Here is an 18904-nt window from a genome sequence, read left to right on the forward strand (position 1 = left end):
CCAAAAGGGGAAAAGGAGATTGCAGAGAAACTGAGTGAATTATTTCACCTGTTTTCCAAGCCAAAGATATTGGGCTTGCTCACACCAGAGCATTCTTTAGATGCAAATTACTGTCTCACTATTCAGATTAGACCCATGTTGCCCACACCCACACGTAGTTGAACTGGTATATGAAGAGCCCTTTCAGTCTTTCCTGTTCGTTCCAAGAGGCCGTCCCTCTGCTGTTTGTCCTCACCTTCTAATTTATTGATTCTATTATGCCAATTAAACACTGACAGGACATGAACACAGCAGCTGTGCAAGCACCTTGGTTCCTTTTTATAAAAAAAATTCACCACCCAAGAAATGTGTAAAAGCACAGTCAGGCAATTTCCTCTCTCCCTTCCCTTCAGCCATGATTCTGTCTCCGTACATCCATGGTTCCACCCATGTGGCTCTGCAGACCCTCAGCCGGGTCTTTCCTCAGAGTGCATTGGTCACGCTCCCTGGAGTGACCTGGTCAGTGAGTCCTGGGTGATGGGCAGACCATGAAGGTGGCACATGCCACTCTGCAGGTTGGTCCAGTCTTGGAGGAAGAGGGAATCGGATGGATTCATGAACACTTGGTGGGGGGCATGTTTCCATCTGACAGAGCTGGCACTCCTGCCAAGACTCTTGTCTCACTGTGGAATAAGAAGATGTGTAGAACCATTGACACGGTTGCCCCAAAGTGCCCTCACTGCACTAGGGAGTCTGTAGTCCATGCTGGCACTCCCAGTGACCTGCCTGCAATGAAACAGGAGGATCAGTGGCTAGAGCACAGGTGGCATAAGGCTCAGGTGAGGCAGCACCACCATGCTCACCACCTGCCTGTGCTGGCAGCAAAGAAAACCTGCTTTTCCTCTGCCACCATTGCGTCCCTAAGTTGCCGTCTATCAAAGCTTTTCTGAGAGGTGAATGGGCTTTTGCCGTCTGGCCAAGGGAGTGTTGCCCCGCCCCCCTCAAAGCCCCGCGGATGCAGAGACAACTTGGCAAAGCTCTTCAGGAACAAAATTGCTCAGATTCCGGCGGACGTGGATGTGCCACATCCAGTGGAAGTGCCTAAAGCGTTGCCTTTCCCATCCACACTGGACTGGTTTAGATCATTGCCGCTTGAGGATGTAGACAAGCTGCTCAAAAGAGTGTGTCCCACCTGTCCCCTTGGCCATTCATTCATCCCAGGCTGGGTTACAGAATTAAAACTCAAGACTAAAAACAATGTAAAAGAACTTACAAGCACAGAAATAAGGTGGACCTAGAAACATGCAGCTCAAGTCTCCAAAGCCAGGGCAGAGAGGTGTCTCTTCAGCATTCCTGGAAGCTGTACAATGAGGGTGCCAGGCCAGCCTCTGTGGGGAGAGAGGGCCACAGCTTAGGGGCTGCTACAGAGAAGACCCTCTCAGGGGCCTCTGCTCCACCCCATCCCCCGCCCCGCCTCTGGGGGCAGAGGAACTACCAAGAGATCTCCCTCTGTCAATCTCAGCTCCTGAGAGGGTCTGTAGGGAAACATTTGGGGCCAGAGTGGTTTAACAACTAGCATGAGCACTTTGACTTGAGCTGGGAAAGGAACTGGCAGCCAGTGCAGCTGTTTTGAAACAGGGGATAACCAGAAACCCAGCCAGTAATTAAAAAGAGCTCATTGCACTAATCCAATCTGGAAGTCCAGAGCGCAGTGGCCAAGTCCTCTCTGTCCAAAAGGGGTCATAGCTGGTGAAGCAGCCAGAGTTGGAAAAAAGGCCCCCCGGCCACTGAAGTCACCTGAGCCTCCAGCAACTGGGTCCAATCCAGGAGCACCTGCAGACTGCAAACCAGCTCTTTCCAGGGCAAAGGCCATCCAGGAGAGGCCGCCTCCCTCCTTCGAGGTGAGAGAACCTGGGGCACATAAACATCTCAGTCTTTTCAGGATCCACCTTCAGTTCCTTGGCCCACATCCAACCATCACTTCCTCCAGGCGCTGGTCTAGCACCTCAACCGCCTCCCTGCTTCAGATGGAGGAGAGAGATAGGGCTGGCTCTCATCTGCATATTGATGACAGTTCACTCCAGCTCTCCCGACAGCAGCTAAATATAGATGTTAAAGAACCTGGGCTCCTAGACCTGTGTCCATCTTGGCTTCTTAGTGTTAGCCATGGGGGGCTGACTGGGAGGGAGGGTGGTGGCAGTGGCGTAGCGTGGGGGTTGCAGGGGGGCCGGCCGCATCGGCCGCAACATCTGGGGGTTAGGGTTAGGGGGTGCAAATCCACAGGTTAGGGGGTGCAAATTACTTGCCTTGCCCCGGATGCTGACAACCCACTCTACGCCACTGGGTGGTGGAGCATTGCCTCCTTAGAAAATGCTCCCTGGGCCTAGAACTGCTGGCTTCCCTTTCGGGGGCAAGGCGCTCAAGATGATGGGGGGGTCCACTTTCAGGCAGGCTTGGAGGAAGCTGATTACTTGGGTCCCTTCTAGTCTGGCTTCAGGCCCGATGAGGGCACTGAAACTGCCTTGGTCACCCTGGCTGATGACATGTGCCAGGAGAAAGAGGGATCCTTGATCTCTTGTTGACTTTCAATACTGATGAGCATGGGATCCTTTTGGAGCAGCCTAGGGAGGTGGGGGGGCACTGGGCTTCGGTGGTTCTGCTCCTGCCTCCAAGCCCATTTCCAGATGGTAGCTGTGGGAGCCTGGGAGTTGTCCACCTTGTCCCTTGTGCTATTTGCCATCTACTGTATCTGCAGCCTTTGGGAGCTGCCATCAGGAGTTTTGGAGTGAAGTCCATCTTGCCAAGCAGACCCTCTGGCAGCAGCCCATCTGCTTGGCACACCTTGCCTGGTGGGGCCATTGTCATACGGAGGGTCTGCCCCGATGCTGGAGGTGCAGAATCAGCCGAGAACATCTTTGAACTGTTCTGCCTTGTACTTTTGTTCTCGTTGCATGTTCTGTAGTTAGTAATATTAAATGTTTTTATTTTCTGTTTGGGATTTGTAAGAGATGTGCCAACTTTTATGTTCTGAATAATCTTTCTTTTTAAAATAAATTCTGTAAAAAGGATTTTTTTCCTGCTCCTGTCTTTTGTGCCTTTCTGCCGGGGAGCTGAACCAGTGCTTAACCCTTTAGTCGCCTACCAGAGCCTGTTGGATTTCTGTCTGTGACACAGTGGTAAAGTGACACAGAGGGGGGCAGCCCGGTAAAGCTGAAGAGTAATCTCCTTCCTTAGGTTTCTTTTCAGGGGCTGTTCTGAGATAAGGAAGTGGTGGCAGCAAACTACTGTTCTGTTTTTGTGTTCTGAAAAAGCTTTTGCGTACCTGTCTCTCTTCCTGCTGAATTTGGAGGACAGGTTGGAGAGGTAGAGAGCATGCGCAAATGCTACAGCACCTTTTTACATTGGCTATTAGCACCCTAGATGTATATTTTTAGGACCCACCTTATTTTTTGTGGTTGTAGGTTGTTCTAAACTGTTTAACATTGTGTCTTAATTGTTGTGAAGTGCCTACGGACATGACACTGAACAGCGGGCAATAAATCATATATTTACATATATATAAGCTCCTTCCGTGCCCTTTTTAGCATACTCAAAAAGAAATGAAAGCAAATTATCAGCATACACACACACACACACACACACACACACACACACACACACACACCCTTGTGCTGTTTTCTGGTTTTGCACATAGCAGAGTGACCAAAAGACAAAGCCAGGATTCCTCCATTCAGGAGCAGACTACAGACAGAAAAGAGATGGCTGCCTCAATTGAGGAAGGAGTGGGAATGGAAGGGGAGTAGCAGAAAGTGACAACTGATTCAGTCACCCAAAAACAAATCGCCTGAGACCCACAGGGCAGATGCCACATCTGAACTAACTTGAAGAGGAAAGGTGGGTTTTTATGAGGAGGAACTGGGTAGAGAGTGGTCCCTCAACGGGGTCAGTCAACGAAGCTGAATGTTGAAAGACAAATGGAAGTACAGAGGTACCTTGGTTTACAAACAGCTTAGTTTATGAACAATTTGGATTAAGAACGCTGCAAACCCAGAAGTAGGTGTTTCGGTTTGTGAACTTTGCCTTGGAAGCAGAACATGTTCCGCTTCCTGTTGAGTGTAAATTGAGCCCCCTGCTGTTATGGGAAAGCATGCCTTGGTTTAAGAACGCTTTGGTTGAAGAATGGACTTCTGGAACGGATTAAGTTCGTAAACCAAGGCACCACTGTATATTGACATGGAGTGCAGAGTGAAACTGTGGAACTCAACGACAAAAGAAGGGGCCCATCTAGTCCAGCACCCTGTTCTCACTGCAAGAGGACCTTCCCTCCCGTGGTTTCTAGCAACTGGTCTTTGGAAGCACTGCTGCCTCCAGCTGTGCAAGGGGAGCAGAGTCCTCCTGGCTAGGAGCCTTGGACAGACCTCTCCTCCCCCCCCTTAAAGCCATCCGGGTTGGCAGCCATCCTGTGGCAGGGAGTTCCATAGTTTCACCATGTGCTGCAGAAAATGCTCAGTGGGGTCCAACTGGCTGCCGCACTGAGACCCCCTTGCAAGGCGCTGAGGGGCCAAAGGGGGCAAGCGGGGGGGTGGCTATGGGGGGGTGGCGCTGTGACACCAAGTCCTTCCCTTCTGTCTGCAGACAGACATACACAGGCAGAATGACAGGCAGAGCTGCTAATCCACCAGCTCAGGCATTCTTGGCAGGGGAGGGAGAAGGAATCCAGAAACCACAGTGGCTCAGCCTTTGTTTCCCAGGCTGGTCCTGGCCTGCCCACCACTAAGCCCAGGGCCGCCTGAGAGGCAGAGAGGGCAACTCGGGGCCACTTCCTGCTCCTCCGGCTGGCGGGAGACGCCTGCGGCTGGGGGGGGGAGCAGGGGGTCCTGGAGCAGGTTGCAGCATCCGCCTCTTGGCAGGTGCATCTGCAAGCACCTGCCGGGGCCCCCCATGACCCTCCCTCTTCCCACACATGGGGAGCCGGCTAGGGCCACATCCTGACACCTGTGGGGAATCCTGGGAACGGTCCTTTGCTAAGGATGCTGGGAACTGTAGCTCTGTGAAGTCAGCGCTCAAACTACGTTTCCCAGGACCTTTCGCAGGTGGATGTGGCCAGAGAGGGGGCTGCCCTGGGCCCTTTCTGGGGAAGAGACCACCCCCCACATTCCACAAGGGCAGAGCACCTGCTTGGCATGCAGAAGGACCCAGGTTCAGTTCCTGGCAGCCTCTCCTGAGAGGCCTGGGAAACCCCAGGGAGCTGCTGCCAGTCGGTGTAGACAGAACTGAGTGGGAAAGGCCAGTGGTCTGACTCAGGGCTGCACTGCAATTCCCCTTTGCCTGCTCTTTCCAGACACAGCTCTGCGCTTAAAAGCTCCGTGTCTGAGTGCGCTCTCTCTCTCTCTTGCTTTCCTTTCTCTTTCGTCAATTCAGCTTTTAAGCCCTTTTTGGCGAATTCAGAGGACTGGCGCCTTCCTTTATTGTTAGGGCCATAACTCAAGGATAGGGCAGGGGACACCCAGCCAGATGACTGGGGAATGAATGAATGAATGAATATCTGAAACCCTTCAGAGTGAAACAGAGATGCTGCCAGTCAATGCCTGCCAGGCGGAGTCCTCCAGGTGCTGCTGAACTACAGCTCCCATCATCCCTGGCCACGAACCACATAGACTGCTGCAAGCAGGGATTCAACACCCCCTGGCGGGCACCGTGTTGGTGACCCCAACATTGGCCATGCTGAGTGAGATGGGCCAAGAGCAGGTTCCTGCGAAGGACCAGAAGGGCCTCTTTGGACCACTATCCCGCAGAGCCGCTGTGCAAAGACGACCTCTGGGTGGCGCTGCAGCAGGGACTCCCCCCCCCCCCAAGGCTGGGCTGTAAGCAGCCCCACCCGCTGGCCCCTGGATGCGAGGCTGGGGGCTGGCTCCTGTCTGAGCCCCTGCAGGGAGGTGGGGTCTGCCACTGCTGTCCCCCCCCCCCCGACCAACGGTGACCATGTCCTTTGAGGCCCCATGCCTGATGCTTGGGTCGGGCTGGGAAAGGCTCCCCTGCCTGAGACCCTGCGGAGCCGCTGCTGCTGCCAGCCAGAGCAGGCACTTCCGAGCAAGAGAGAGCCGGACCCTGACTCAGTGAGAGGCAGCTGCTCCATGACCGGCAGAATCCGAGACCAGGGGAGAGAGACAGCGGAAGAAGATTGGAAGAAATTTAAGGATTATCTCAAGAAACATTGTAAAATTAATGAATGTTAGAATGACGTTGGTTTAGAAATTACATGGTTTTCAGTGGTAATGGACAAGTAAAATGAAAAGAAAATTTAAAAATTAAGTTAAAATTAAGCGTAGGGATTTGTTGAAGAAACAAAATTGAATTTGGAATACAGAGAGGGGACGTATGGGGAAGTCGGGAAAGGTACAAGAAAGTAAGGGTTTGAAATTATACTTGTTTTCTCTTTTTTCTGTTTTTTTCTTTCTTTATTTTTATATTTTGTGTTGTGTTATTATGATAAAATCTAATAAAATTTCATTAAAAAAAAAGAGGCAGCTGCTCCCTCCCTCTGTTCCCACGAGGAGAGCAGAGAGGGCAGGTGGGGCAACGTTTCTCTCAGCAAGTGCCCGTCGCGCCCACACCCGGCCTGCTCCCGGGACGCTGCTGTGCCAAGAAAGTTGGTGACTGAGCAGGAAGGTGAATCGTTCATGCCGTGGCTGCTGCCACACCTCCGCCTCTCTGGCTCCGGCCAGCCGGGAAGGAGGAAGGCGGGCAGCAGCCCGGAGGCATTCCTCAGCAGGCGCTTGGCAGAGCAGCACCATGGCCGAGAGTGAGTCCTGGCCTGGGGGACGGGCGCCGGTTCTGAGGAGGGGAAGGGGTGAGCCCAGGGGGAGAGGGAGAGGAGGGCAGGCTCCCACTCCGGGTGCCCTGGCCCCTTCTCCTCCCGCTGCTCCTGCGGGTCCCCTCCCTGGGGATCTCAGTGGCCGCAAGCAAGGATGGCTCTGCTCTTCCACAGCTGGAGCCAGCAATGCTTCTCTGGGAGTCCTTCTGGGCTCCAACCCTCTTGCTGGCTTCCCATCATGGGCATCTAGTTGGCCACTAGCTGGGCTAAAGGGGCCCCTTCTGGGCTCTTCTTAGCGCTTATGGTTGCTAAATGGAGCCTCCATGGACAGAGGCAGTCTAGCTTAGAATTGTGGAGAGCAAGGGTGGGAGATGGTGGCTTTGGAGGTTCTTAAACAGAGGTTGAATGGCCACCCGCCATGGATACTTTAGTGGAGATTCCTGCATTGCAGGGGGTTGGGACAGATGACCTTTGGGGATCCCTTCCAACTCTATGGTCCTACCTGGGGCTTCCCAGAAGCATTCAGCTGGCCACTGAGAGAAGGAGATGGGCCCCTGGCCTGGCCCAGCAGTCTCCGCTGACGTCCTTTTGCTCTTTGGTAGAACTGCAGCTGGCGTTCATCACTTGGCACAGCACCAAGAACAACCTGCAGCACCGCACAGCGGAGATGGGGGGCCAGCAGGTGATCGCGCGGCGGGGGCAGCCCTTCACCATCACCCTCCACTTCCAGGGTCGAGGCTACCTGCACGGAGACTCCCTGCACCTGATTGCAGAGACAGGTAGGAGCAGGTGGGGAGGGAGAGGAAGGGGCTTGGCCTGGGGTCTCCAATCCATGAGAGGAGCTACAAGACGATTAGCCACCTGCATGCAGGAGGGGGCTATTGAAGGCTCTGTCTCCAGTCGGAGGCTGCAAATGTTTCTGCACACCAGCTGCTAGAAGCCCCAGGAGGGAAAAGAACTCTTGGGCTCAAATCCTGCCTGCTGGTTTCCCACAGACACTGTTCAGCCACTGGAGGCTGGACTAGGTGGGCCACTGGGGGCTCTTCTTCTGGTCCTCAGCCCTCACCACATCCAGGGCAGCGCCTACCCAATGGCACAGGACCTGCTGCAAGCCCCGAGGCCTCTTCTGGGGGGTCCTGTGGTCTGCCTTGTCCACAGGGGTCTCTGCGCCCCTCCCTGTCTTCCATCTGGACTGCCTGGCAAATGCTGCCTGCCTGTGTGCAGCCAAGCCTTATGAGGAACGGTTGAGAGGAGATCTGAGAGTCATCTCCAAATATCTGAAGGGCTGCCACATGAAAGAAGCTTCTTTTCTCCTGCTCTGGATGGTAGGACTTGAACCCATGCCTTCTAGCTACAAGAAAGAAGACGCCAACATCAGGAAGAACTTTTGACAGTCAGCAATCTCCCTCGGGATGTTGTGGACTCTCCTTCCTTGGAGGCTTTTAAATAGAGGTTAGATGGTCATTTGCCCTCTATGATCTAGTTGAGATTCCTGCACTTCAGGGGGCTGGGCCCCCAGGGAGCATTTTATGATTGCAGCCCTGAGTCCAACCAAGGCCCCTGGAGCACCTGGAGTGGGAAGCCCAGAGGTCTGCCTGCCAGCAGGTGCCAAGGGAGTCCCAGATCCTGGCGGAGACCCAGAGGGGTCCTATTGCGAGCAGCAGCTGAAAGGGTCTCGTTCAGCGGCAGCGGGTGGACAAAAGCAGGGCCTCTATTTTAAGTATTCATTATTGTATTTATATCCCCCCCCCCCCGTTTCTCCACGGAGCTCAAGGCAGTGTCTGGCCCAAGGTCACACCCAGGGAGCTTCATGGCTTTAATGGGATTTTAACCCTCGACTCCCAGGTCTTAGTCCTCCTCTAATCTCCACAACAACAGCCCTGTGAGGAAGGTTAGACTGAGACAGGCAGTATCTGGCCCCAAAGGTCACCCCAGGAATGTCATGGTTAAGTGGGGGGACTTGAACCCTCTCCCAGGTGGGGTCTCTGTTGCTAGTGCAGTAGACAGCATGGGGAGGGGCACGGTGGCCCACCAAGGGGCAGCCTCTGTGGGCAAGCCAGTTCCCACCTTCCACGGCAGTGAAGAGGATGATGGCAGCTCCCTTGCAGTCCAACTAGGCCAGCTCTTCCGGGCTGCCTTGACCTGGCCTGACCCCCAGCGAGAGACCCTCCAGCTCCCCTTGACTCCCCCCTTACTCTGCAGGGCCTCAGCCAGACCAGCAGGCAGGGACACAATCCATCTTCCCAGTGGGGCCCGGACATCCAGACTCGAAGCGCGCCTGGAGAGCCACCGCCAGCGCCGCCAGCGGGCCCCGATCCACAGACGTCGTTGTCTGGCCTCCGGCTGGGGCCCCCATTGGGCGTTACCAGCTGAAGATCCGCGTCGACTCCGACCACACCTCCAAGTTCTACTACCTGGGGGACTTCATCCTGCTCTTCAATGCCTGGTGCCCAGGTAGGGTGTGGGGAGACATTTGGGCGGTTCCTTCAGACCCTGAACTGTGGGGTGGGTTTTAATGGGTGGGAGAGAAGATACTAATTGCAATTTAGCCCTCTAGGCGCCCTCTCCAATTGTATTTCTGTGGTCTGGGTCGCTGCCTATCAGCCATGCAGCTCTGAGGACTCTGTTCCTTCTCCTGCTTTCTAGCAAGAACAGGCATTTGTCAGCTGGGGCGGCTAATCTCCCCCAATCCTGCCAGGTCTATTCCTTGCTCAGCGCTGCAGCGGAAGAGTCCTGGGTCTGCATCTGGGGGCTTGGAGCATCTCCCTGGGAGCACTGGGGGGCTTTCCTGGGCATCTGTTCAGCGGGAGGGAGCCTGGCATTCCCCCCAGCAATGGAGGGGAGTGGGGCCAGCACACCCATGAGGCAAGGGGAGGCACCTGCCCCAGGCAGCAGGATCCACTGGAGCCTGGAGGTGAGGCTGGGTCCCAGGAGGGGAAGGTGCCTCTCACAACCCTCCAAGGAATCTCAGAAGAGCCTGCTGGATCAGGCCAAGGGCCCCTGGCCCACATCCCGTTCTCACAGTGGCCAACCAGAGGCTCCAGTTGGGGAAACCCCCAAGCCGAAGCAGAGCACCAGCACAGCCCCCTCCCCTCCTGCTGGCAGAGCAGAGCCCCCTCTCTCCTCCTGGCCTCCTGGGGGAGGGGCTTCCCTACTCTGAGCTGTCCCCTCCCCTGCCTCTCAGATGATGACGTTTACCTGGAGAGCGAGCTGGAGAGGGAGGAGTACGTCCTGAACGAGCAGGGCCTCATCTACCAGGGAAACAAGAACTGGATCCGCCCCGTTCCCTGGAACTTTGGGCAGGCAAGTACCTAAGGCGAACCCCGGTGCTGGATCAGGCCAATGACTCTAGTCCCATCCTCACAGGGGCCAACCCAGTGGGAAGCCCAGTCAAGCAGCGTCTGAGACCAACCGCTTCCCCCATTCTTGTTCACCACACTAAGGTAGAGTGGCTCTGGCCATGGAAGCTCCATTTAGGAAGGCGAAGTGCTGCGGAGGTGCAGCCTCTCCCAGTCCAGGGCTGAGTGAAGATGGGGCTCCGAAGGCATTACTGGACTTCCAGCTGACCTCTCCATCCCTGACCACTGGCCTGGCTGGGGCAGCTGGGAGTTGGAGTCCAGCAAGTGCAGGGGGAGAGCCACACCCACAAGCCCCAGCCAGACAAGGCCCTGCCCTCCCTCCCTCCCTCCCCCAGTTCTCCTTGGCCCCTGCCCAGAAGAAGAACCTGGCCAGGCCAGGCCAAAGAGCAGCAATGCAGCTGAGCCTGCAATCGTCTGAGTTTGCTTTTCTTAGCTGCCTCACACCGAGTCAGGCCATTGCTCCATCTAGCAGAGCATTGCCCACACTGACTGGCAGCAGCAGCGGCTCTCCGGGATTTCAGGCAGGAGTCTCTCCCAGCCCCACCTGGAGCTGGAGACCTTCTGCATGCTGAGCTGGCCGCCTTCTTTCTCCTCTTCCTCTGCAGTTTGAGGAGGGCATCGTGGGCATCTGCCTGAAGCTGTTGGACAGGAGCCTCCACTTCTTGCACGACCCGGGCAGGGATTGTTCCTTGCGCAACAGCCCCGTCTACGTCAGCCGGGTGCTGAGCGCCATGGTAAGAGCTGCTGGGACCACCCAGCGCTGTGGACCCCCCCCCTCCCGAGGGCTGTTCCCTGATCTGCTCAGGGTGGGGCTGCTGGGACCTTCTGAGATGGGGGCCCAAAGCAGTTGGCTGGACTTGCCCTCAGCCAGGAGACAGGGCAATACAGCATGCGCAAGAGGCATCGCCTTCCCCCTGCCCCACGCCTGCCACCCAGGAATACAGTGTACAGGCTGTTCCAGATGGGGTTGCCATAGCTTATTCCGCTTATAAATCACTTCCAGAGAAGCACCTTGAAGCTGTTTCACAACACAGCAAAAACAATTAAAAACCCTTTAAAATTAAAACCAACTGCATGTACACAGACAGTTTTCCTTCCCCCGGAAAGAGCAGGCACGTGGCAGGGGTGCTCCAGGCTCCCGTTTCGACTGCTGCAATGCATTGTGGGTAGGGCTGCCCTTGCAAGGTGCAGCTGCCAGAACATTAACTGCTTGAGGAAAACACTGGTTTAGGACTCCGTTCTGTCTGAAACAAAAGAGGCTGGCTAAAGCCATGTGGCTGGAGCAACCAGCTCAGAGCTCCTCACATGGAGGGAGAGAGAAAAAACACAAAGGTTTGGTGACCCAATTCCTCTCCAAGTGACAGGTGATGACATAGGCTGAGGCTGGCAGGACAGATGACTCTATGGTTTAACCCCTTAGGCTCAAACACACTAGAGTTAGGTATATGAGGCTGAAAAAGGTATATGAGTACTTTGGGAGGCTCAGTTGGGTGGCTGTGAGCTTGGCTTTGCCTGGAGGGGCCCCCTGGCACTCATGGGGCTGCCTGCCCTCCCCCCCCCCCAGATCAACAGCAACGATGACAACGGGGTCCTCCTGGGCAACTGGAGCGAGGACTATTCCGGGGGCGTCCGCCCCACCGAGTGGAGTGGCAGCATCGCCATCCTGACCCAGTGGGACCACAGCGGGGGCCGGCCGGTCAAGTATGGGCAGTGCTGGGTCTTTGCAGCCGTGATGTGCACAGGTAGGGATGGGGAGCAATGCATGCTACTATTTGTCAAGATTGTTGTAAAATGAGAAGTAGCTGTATTTTGAATAGGAAAGTGATAGGTTGCATTTGGGAACAAGAACTTCCTCACCTAGCAAGGAATTTAAGAAACACCGCTTTTTTCCTGACTGAAACCTCGTAGAGAGGTTGGTACTTTAAGGGGAGGTGGATGGAGGGGGGCAGGTAGCAAAACACAGGGCAACTTTTAAATACTGTCAGTGAAAGCAGGTGGCCCATCTGGGCCAAAGGGAGAGGCAGGTGTGCCAGTTTTCCTTAGGGGAGAAACAGGGGGTGGGGCGGCCAAATAGTGGGCTGGAGAAATGGACCCCTGAGTCCCCTCTGATGCGCGCACACACACACACACACAGACTTTACTCTTGGGGCCCAGAGACTGGCCCCATGGGAAATGGGGCAGATATGGGGGTCCCTGTAAGAGCCTCACCCCAGCTGCTTTATCACTGGAAGCTGAAGCTGCTGCTATTAACATGCTCAGAGGCTAGTTACAGGAGCCAAGTACAGGATCCCGGCAGAACTGGCACAGCCATCCCTTCCCCGGTGGGGGGGGGGGGACAGCAGCACTTGGTTCCCCCAGCAGAAGCTGAAGGGCAGCAGGTGGGGAGGGGTCCCAGCTGCCCAGGACGGCACCCAGCTGCACCCTCCTCTCCCCAGTGCTGCGATGCCTCGGGATCCCTTCACGAGTGGTGACCAACTTTGACTCGGGGCACGAGAAGGACGGGAACCTGATTATCGATGTCTTCTATGACAAGGCCGGGCACCTCCTGCCCACAGAGAGCAAGGACAGCATCTGGTGAGATGGGGCTGCCTCCTGGGGGGCCCTTTCCCCCTCCCCTTGACTGCCAAATCCTCTGGGGCCCCTTCTTCTCTGCATCCCGTGATGGAGGGAGGACCACCCTGACTCAGGGGCTCCTTGCCGGGGATGGAGTGAGGCAAGGGCTTTCCTTCCCAGGTGGGCCTTTGACCTCAGATCAAACCCAAGACTGGGCTCCTCTCTGCCCAAAGAGAGACACAGCCCCAAGCGGAGGCTGGAGGGGGGGGCATCTGTCAGGGATGCTGTGATTTCCCCCCTCCCTCATGCTGACCCCAGAGGTGCAGCTTACCACAAAGAACACCCCTCTCAGCTAGAGAGACCATCTCTTTGGGCTCTGCTTGTCTTCTGCTGCAGGAACTTCCACGTGTGGAATGAGTGCTGGATGGCGCGCAGAGACCTTCCCCCCGGCTACCACGGCTGGCAGGTCCTGGATGCCACCCCCCAGGAGCGCAGCAACGGTGCGTTCCCCCTGCTCCTCCTTCCAGCCAGGCCTGGGCTTGGCCTGACTGCTTTCCCACCATGCCTCTCTCTGTCTCTGGGGGACCTTGGAGGGCAGCCCCATGAAGACGCTGAGCCAGTGGGTGGAAGCTGTGACAAAGGCCAGCGTCATGCTACAGATCTTGAGGGAAGGAACAGGAAATAAAACTCCCAATATCATAACCTTAGATTATACCAGTCTAAGGTGCGACCACATTTGGAGTACTACGCAGAGTTCTGGTCACCTAAAGGACATTGTGGAGCTGGAAGAGGGTCAGAAAGGGCGACTGAAATGATCCAGGGGCTGGAGCAACTGCCTTATGAGGAAGGAAGCGCAGGGATATGGATGCTCCTAGCCAGGCTGGCCCTGCTCTGCCTCCACAGCATCTGAATTCCAGTTTTGGGAGGCCACAGGTGGGGAGGGGGCTCCTGCGCTCAGGTCCAGCTGTGAGAACAGGATGCTGACCTGGATGGGCCCCTGGCCTGATCCAGCCCTGACATTTCCCTTCCCTCCTGGCAGGGCTATACTGCTGTGGGCCAGCCCCTGTCAGCGCCATCCGGGAGGGAGACGTGGACGTGCGCTTCGATGCCCCCTTTGTGTTCTCCATGGTGAATGCTGACCGTGTGGCTTGGCTGCTGGACGGGGCAAGGAAGGAGAAGCTCCAGTGGGACACCAGTGCTGTTGGGAACAACATCAGCACCAAATGCGTTGGGAGCGATGAGCGGGAGGACATCACCAGTGCCTACAAATACCCAGAAGGTAGGGAGATGAAGGAACCCACGGCCACCCAGAAATGCATCCTGCACCCGGCCAGCTGGCCTGACTCAGAAGTTGTAATCTGGATTCACCGTTCTTGCAGGCGGCTACAGAGGAGCAGAACAGATTGTTCTGGCCTGGAGACAGAGCCGGTGGAGAGGCCTCTTGGCCAGCAGGCTCCTAACTTGCAGGGTGCTATTCCCTCATCTGAAGGCTGTGAAATTCTCAGCCAGCATGTCTGATCCTGCTTGTGATGGTGGCAGCAAAGCGCCTTTAGTGGCTGAGGCACAGGGAAGGCAGGAAGCCCCGGTTCCCTGGCTGCTAAGAGGCTGCCGCAAGCACCTCGCGGGTGAGCCTGAGGGTTGCTGCACTGTCAAGGCTGGGGCTGGGCTTTGTGGCGCACGATTGTTCTTGCGATTGGGTCTTCGAGGGCCGGGGGCCACAGGGAGGAAGCTGCCGCTGCAGGAAACCTCAAGCAGCCGGAGCACAGCTGGGAGGGGCTTCTACGAGCTCTGCTCTAAAAAACAGCAGCTGCAAAATGCCTGCAAAAAGATCCACGTGAAAGCACTGAGTGGGGTCATCTGGAGTCCCTTGTCCGCAATATGCTGATGACACACAGCTGTCCTTTACATCTGCAGGTGGGCAGTGGAAGTGCTGGACTATTGTCTGGTCTTGATAATGGACTGGATGAGTGCCAGCCAGCTGAAGTTCACTCCGGATCAGGGTGGTTCCCTAGACTGGATGGCGGGGAAGTGGCCTTGATGGGGTTACACTCCCTCTGAAGGAGTGGGTACGCAACTTGGGGGTACTTCTGGGTCAGGTGGTCTCAGTGGCCCAGAGTGCTTTCTAGCAGCTTCATCTGGTGGCCCCGCTGCACCCTTATCCAGATAGGGACAGCCCAACTTCTGCGGTCTATGCTCTGGTAAGCTCTAGCTTAGATGACCGCAACACATTATGCGTGGGGCTGCCTCTGATGAGAGTTCAGAAACTTCATGTGGTGCAGAACGCAGAGGCCAGGTTGCTCACTGGGGCAAGATGGATGGAGTATATAATGCCAATCCTGGCCCAACTGCTCTGGCTGCCAATTTGTTTCCAGACCCAATTCAAAGTGCTGGTGCTGACCTATAAAGCCTTCAGTAACTCAGGATATGACCAATCTGGACCCTGCAATCATCCTCTGAGGCCGTTCTTCGTGTGACTCCTCCGCAAGAGGTCCAGAGGGTGGCTACATGAGAATGGACCTTTTCTGCAGTGGCTCCCTGCTTGTAGAAGGCATCCCCCAGGGAGTCCCGCCTGGCGCATTCATTACATGTCTTTCGGTGTTAGGCAGAAACATTCCTCTTCTCCCAGGCCTTAGGCTGGTTAAACAATCTGTGGCTTTTTTCAAGGTGTTTGTTACTGGTTTTTCTGCTTGTTTTTGTTATGCTATGTATTTTGTGTTTTCGTTTTGTATCTTTATGCTGTAAAAAGCACCCTGTGATCTTTGGATGAAGGGCGGGCAGTTTATAAATTTAGTAAGCAAGTAAAATAACATAAATAAGTTCAGGGCTGCTAACCCTGCTGATTCTGCTCTGCCTCCCTGGTGAGAGACAGGAACACAGTCCCAGTTGCTGGAAGCCACAGGAGGGGAGGGGGCTGCTCTTGTGCTCGGGGGTCCTGCTTGCTGGATTCCCCTTGGGACTAGCCTGGGGCCTGATCCTGCAGGGATCATCTTATGCAGACTGCAAGTAGGCTAGCAGAGATCTGGTGCCTCTGATAGCTCCCAAACTCCTCTGCCAGTGTGGTGTAGTGGTTAAGAGCGGTAGACTTGTAATCTGATGAACCGGGTTCGCTTCCCCGCTCCTCCACATGCAGCTGCTGGGTGACCTTGGGCAAGTCACACTTCTCTGAAGTCTCTCAGCCCCACTCACCTCACAGTGGGTTTGTTGTGGGGGGAGGAAAGGAAAGGAGATTGTTGGCCGCTTTGAGACTCCTTCAGGAAGTGATAAAGCGGGATATCAAATCCAAATCCAAACTCTTCCGCCCTTAGCCCAGCTCCGGACCCAGGGGGTGTGTGCCTCACCTCGTGCACTCACTGGCCTTGCCTTGTCCTTCCTCTCTCCCCACAGGCTCCCTGGCAGAGCGCCGCGTGTTCCTGAAGGCCCTCGGCCAGAGGCAGCCGCTCAGCCCCCCAGTGCGATACAGGTCGGGAGTCCTTCCGGTTGCGTTCTCTGCCTCTGTGGAGGACAGGACCCGGGAGCCGCCGCCGGCCATGGCCCAGACCTCTCTGAAGCTCCAGCTGGTGGAGAGTCCTGAGGTGGGCCAGGACATCCAGCTGGTGCTGGTGGCCTGCAACCTGGAGTTTGTCCACAAGGAGCTCAAGCTGAGCCTCAGCGCCCAGGCCGTGCTGCACGATGGCCACCCGCGGCCGCCCTTCTGGCAGGAGACCCTGTACCTCTCCCTCCGCCCCAGGGAAGGTAAGGCGAGTGGTAGGGGGAGCGGGCAGGCCTCCTGAGGCGCTGTCTCCGGGTGAAGGAGTGCCGCCCGCCTCTGACACGGGCCTCTTTGCAGAGAAGGAGCTTCCCTGGACCATCTCCTACCAGCAGTACGGGCAGCAGCTGGGAGAGGATAAGCAGCTTTGCGTCATCGCGCTGGGCGAGGAGAACACTACCTGGCTGAAGACCCTGGCAGAGAAAACCATCACCATGGCCAGCCCCAGCCTGGACATCCACGTAGGCACATCTCCTCTGGGTTGGCAGGGGTGGCACAGTGGGCTGCTCACCTGGGAGATGGGACAGCTACTGTGGGGTCGAGTGCAGGTTTGCCAAAGGCTCTGTTCCTGGGAGCCAAGACACATGACCGGCTCCCTCCCTGGCACACACCTTGCAACCCACCTGCCTCCCTCCGATGTGGTTTGGGTGGGCTAAAGCCATGCAGGCTCAGCAAGAAACATCCCAGCCTTCTTCAAAGTGGGGAACAAGCTCCCCCCCCCCCACCGCCCAAGTTTCAGGCCAGGCAAAGAGAGGGCTGGGGGTGGGCACCTGTCCCAAAGCGCCCCCCTCCCTTCTGCTCCTAACCGCTTGGTCCTTGGCACAGGTGTTGGCCTCCGTGGTGGTGAACCAGCCCTTCCCGATCCAGGTGGTGTTTGCCAACCCCCTTTGGGAGCCCGTGGGCAACTGCGTCTTGACCATGGAAGGCAGTGGGCTGGTGAAGGGCCAGCCCCAGATACAGTGAGTAAGGGGGCAGGGGGGCAGGAAGGCTGGTTGCAACTCATCCCTCCAGGCGCCCACATGCATGGGGTGAACAGTTTCAAAATCCCATCCTTGGCAGCAAAATTTAAAATCACAGACTGTAAAACTTTGTTCAGGCAACAACTTGGGAAGGAAGTAAAATAAGACTTACTTACTTTATAACCATGCACTGGATCACAGCAACAGCAGTAATAAAAGCTATGCAAGCAAAATACTTACATTTACAGTACAGCAAGCTGGCATCTGCCTGGCACAGGCGACATCTGCCCTCTTTGTGGTCAAAGGAAGAGAGAGGAAGAGGAAGTACTCTATGCTCCTCCCTCTCCTAGAGAGGAGGGGAAATGACATCACACAGAGCCCTCTCTACCAATTGTATTTCTATGGTCTGAGTCTCTGCCTGTCAGCAATACATCTCGGCGGTCTTAGCTCCTCCTCAGCCTGACTTGCAGGAAGAGGCATTTGTGAGGTTTGGCTGCTACCCCCTTGCGGGGAGGCTTCCACTCCCACGCGTGATCTCCTGGAGGAAGTGCCGGCCAAAGGAGGATTGGGGAGCAAGGCAGTCAATTCACAGTTCTGCGTCTCTGCTGTTTGGGAGACCTTTGGGGCAGGATCCTCCCCCTGCTCCGTGTGTGTGTGAATCTGCACGTGGCCCCTTCTCTTCCCCGTCCACTATCAGCTCTGGAGCCATTTCTGAGCAGGAGCATCCCTGGAAGTCCAGGCCCAGCAACACATTCAGTTGCCTCTCTGGCACCGTGGAGCTACAAACAGCAGAGAGACCTACAAGCAGGAAAATATGTGCCTAAAGAGTCTTTAGAAAAAAAGGAATAAGCAGCCATACAAACTGGAAGATTTAGCCTCCTTTCTGATTTACAGGAGCGTAGCATTGGGGGCCAAAGCCTTTGTTGCCAGTCAGGGAGGGGGAGAGAGAGAGAGAGAGAGAGAGAGAGAGAGAGAGAGAGAGAGAGAGAGAGAGAGAGAGAGAGAGAGAGATGGAGGGGAGAAGGCGACGAAGACCCTCTCCCACAGGGGCCTCCATATATCTTCCTTCCCTTTGGTCAAGAGGTTGGATGGCCACCTGTCAGGGACAGAATCATAGAACTGTAGAGCTGGAAGGGACCCCTGAGGGTCATCTAGTCCAACCCCCTGCAATTCAGGAATCTCAACTGAAGCATCCTTGATGACAGATGATTTATTTATTTTCTCCACTTCAGGGGGTTGGACTAGATGACTCTGAGGTTCCATTCCAGCTTTACGCTGCTATGGTTTATGCCTCCTTGGCACTGTGAGTGCCCCCCCCCGGCTCATCACTGCCTCAGAGCTGGTAAGAAAGGAAAGTGTCCCGTCCCTTTGGCCTCCTCCCTGCCAGGCTCTTCTTCTCTTTGCAGGTTGGGGCCCCTGGGGCCCCGGAAGCAGACCAGCGTCCGGCTCCAGCTGACGCCCTACAAGAGCGGCCCCCGGCAGCTGCACGTCACGCTCAAGAGCAGCCAGTTCCCCCCCGTCAAGGGCCACAAACAGCTGCAAGTGGCCCCCCGCTCGGGGTGGAGGTGTCGCAGGGACTGACTAAGCCGGGACCCCCGGCAGCGCCTGGAGGGCCACGACTGCTCAGACCCCCTTTGCCCCCTCCTGTAAAAGTCTGCATTCCCATCTGCCTTCTGCCGCCGCAGACCCCCGCCTCCCCCCGTCCAGGCAGGCA

The 18904-nt window shown here is 55.9% G+C and overlaps 1 protein-coding gene across 2 annotated transcripts; it reads left to right on the forward strand.

Annotated features, from left to right (window-relative positions):
- The first annotated feature begins 6608 nt into the window (after nt 1–6608).
- On the forward strand, nt 6609–18854 carry TGM5 (transglutaminase 5). 2 transcript variants are annotated; one of them, XM_081916800.1, is made up of 13 exons: nt 6609–6781; nt 7396–7572; nt 8996–9247; nt 9978–10096; nt 10758–10886; nt 11717–11894; nt 12588–12726; nt 13102–13205; nt 13745–13984; nt 16090–16437; nt 16532–16692; nt 17057–17190; nt 18597–18854. In XM_081916800.1, the coding sequence occupies exons 1-13, from the start codon at nt 6772–6774 to the stop codon at nt 18769–18771; spliced, it is 2166 nt and encodes a 721-aa protein (XP_081772926.1). In that variant the 5' UTR covers nt 6609–6771; the 3' UTR covers nt 18772–18854. The 2 variants fall into 2 exon arrangements, with proteins under 2 accessions (XP_081772926.1, XP_081772925.1); XM_081916799.1 differs by lacking the exon at nt 6609–6781 and having other exon boundaries at nt 6943–7572.
- Nucleotides 18855–18904: the final 50 nt, after the last annotated feature.

This window comes from Podarcis melisellensis (genome assembly GCF_964234715.1).
Source record: "Podarcis melisellensis genome assembly, chromosome: 6".
In the NCBI taxonomy this organism is placed as follows: domain Eukaryota; kingdom Metazoa; phylum Chordata; class Lepidosauria; order Squamata; family Lacertidae; genus Podarcis; species Podarcis melisellensis.

Bases quoted from the DNA above. Each gene is read 5' to 3' on its own strand.
- TGM5 (XM_081916799.1), top strand. From the start codon at position 7,212: ATGGATACTTTAGTGGAGATTCCTGCATTGCAGGGGGTTGGGACAGAT. The intron at 11,895-12,587 runs GTAGGGATGGGG...TCCTCTCCCCAG, and splicing joins TGCAGCCGTGATGTGCACAG to TGCTGCGATGCCTCGGGATC. The intron at 16,438-16,531 runs GTAAGGCGAGTG...GCCTCTTTGCAG, and splicing joins CTCCCTCCGCCCCAGGGAAG to AGAAGGAGCTTCCCTGGACC.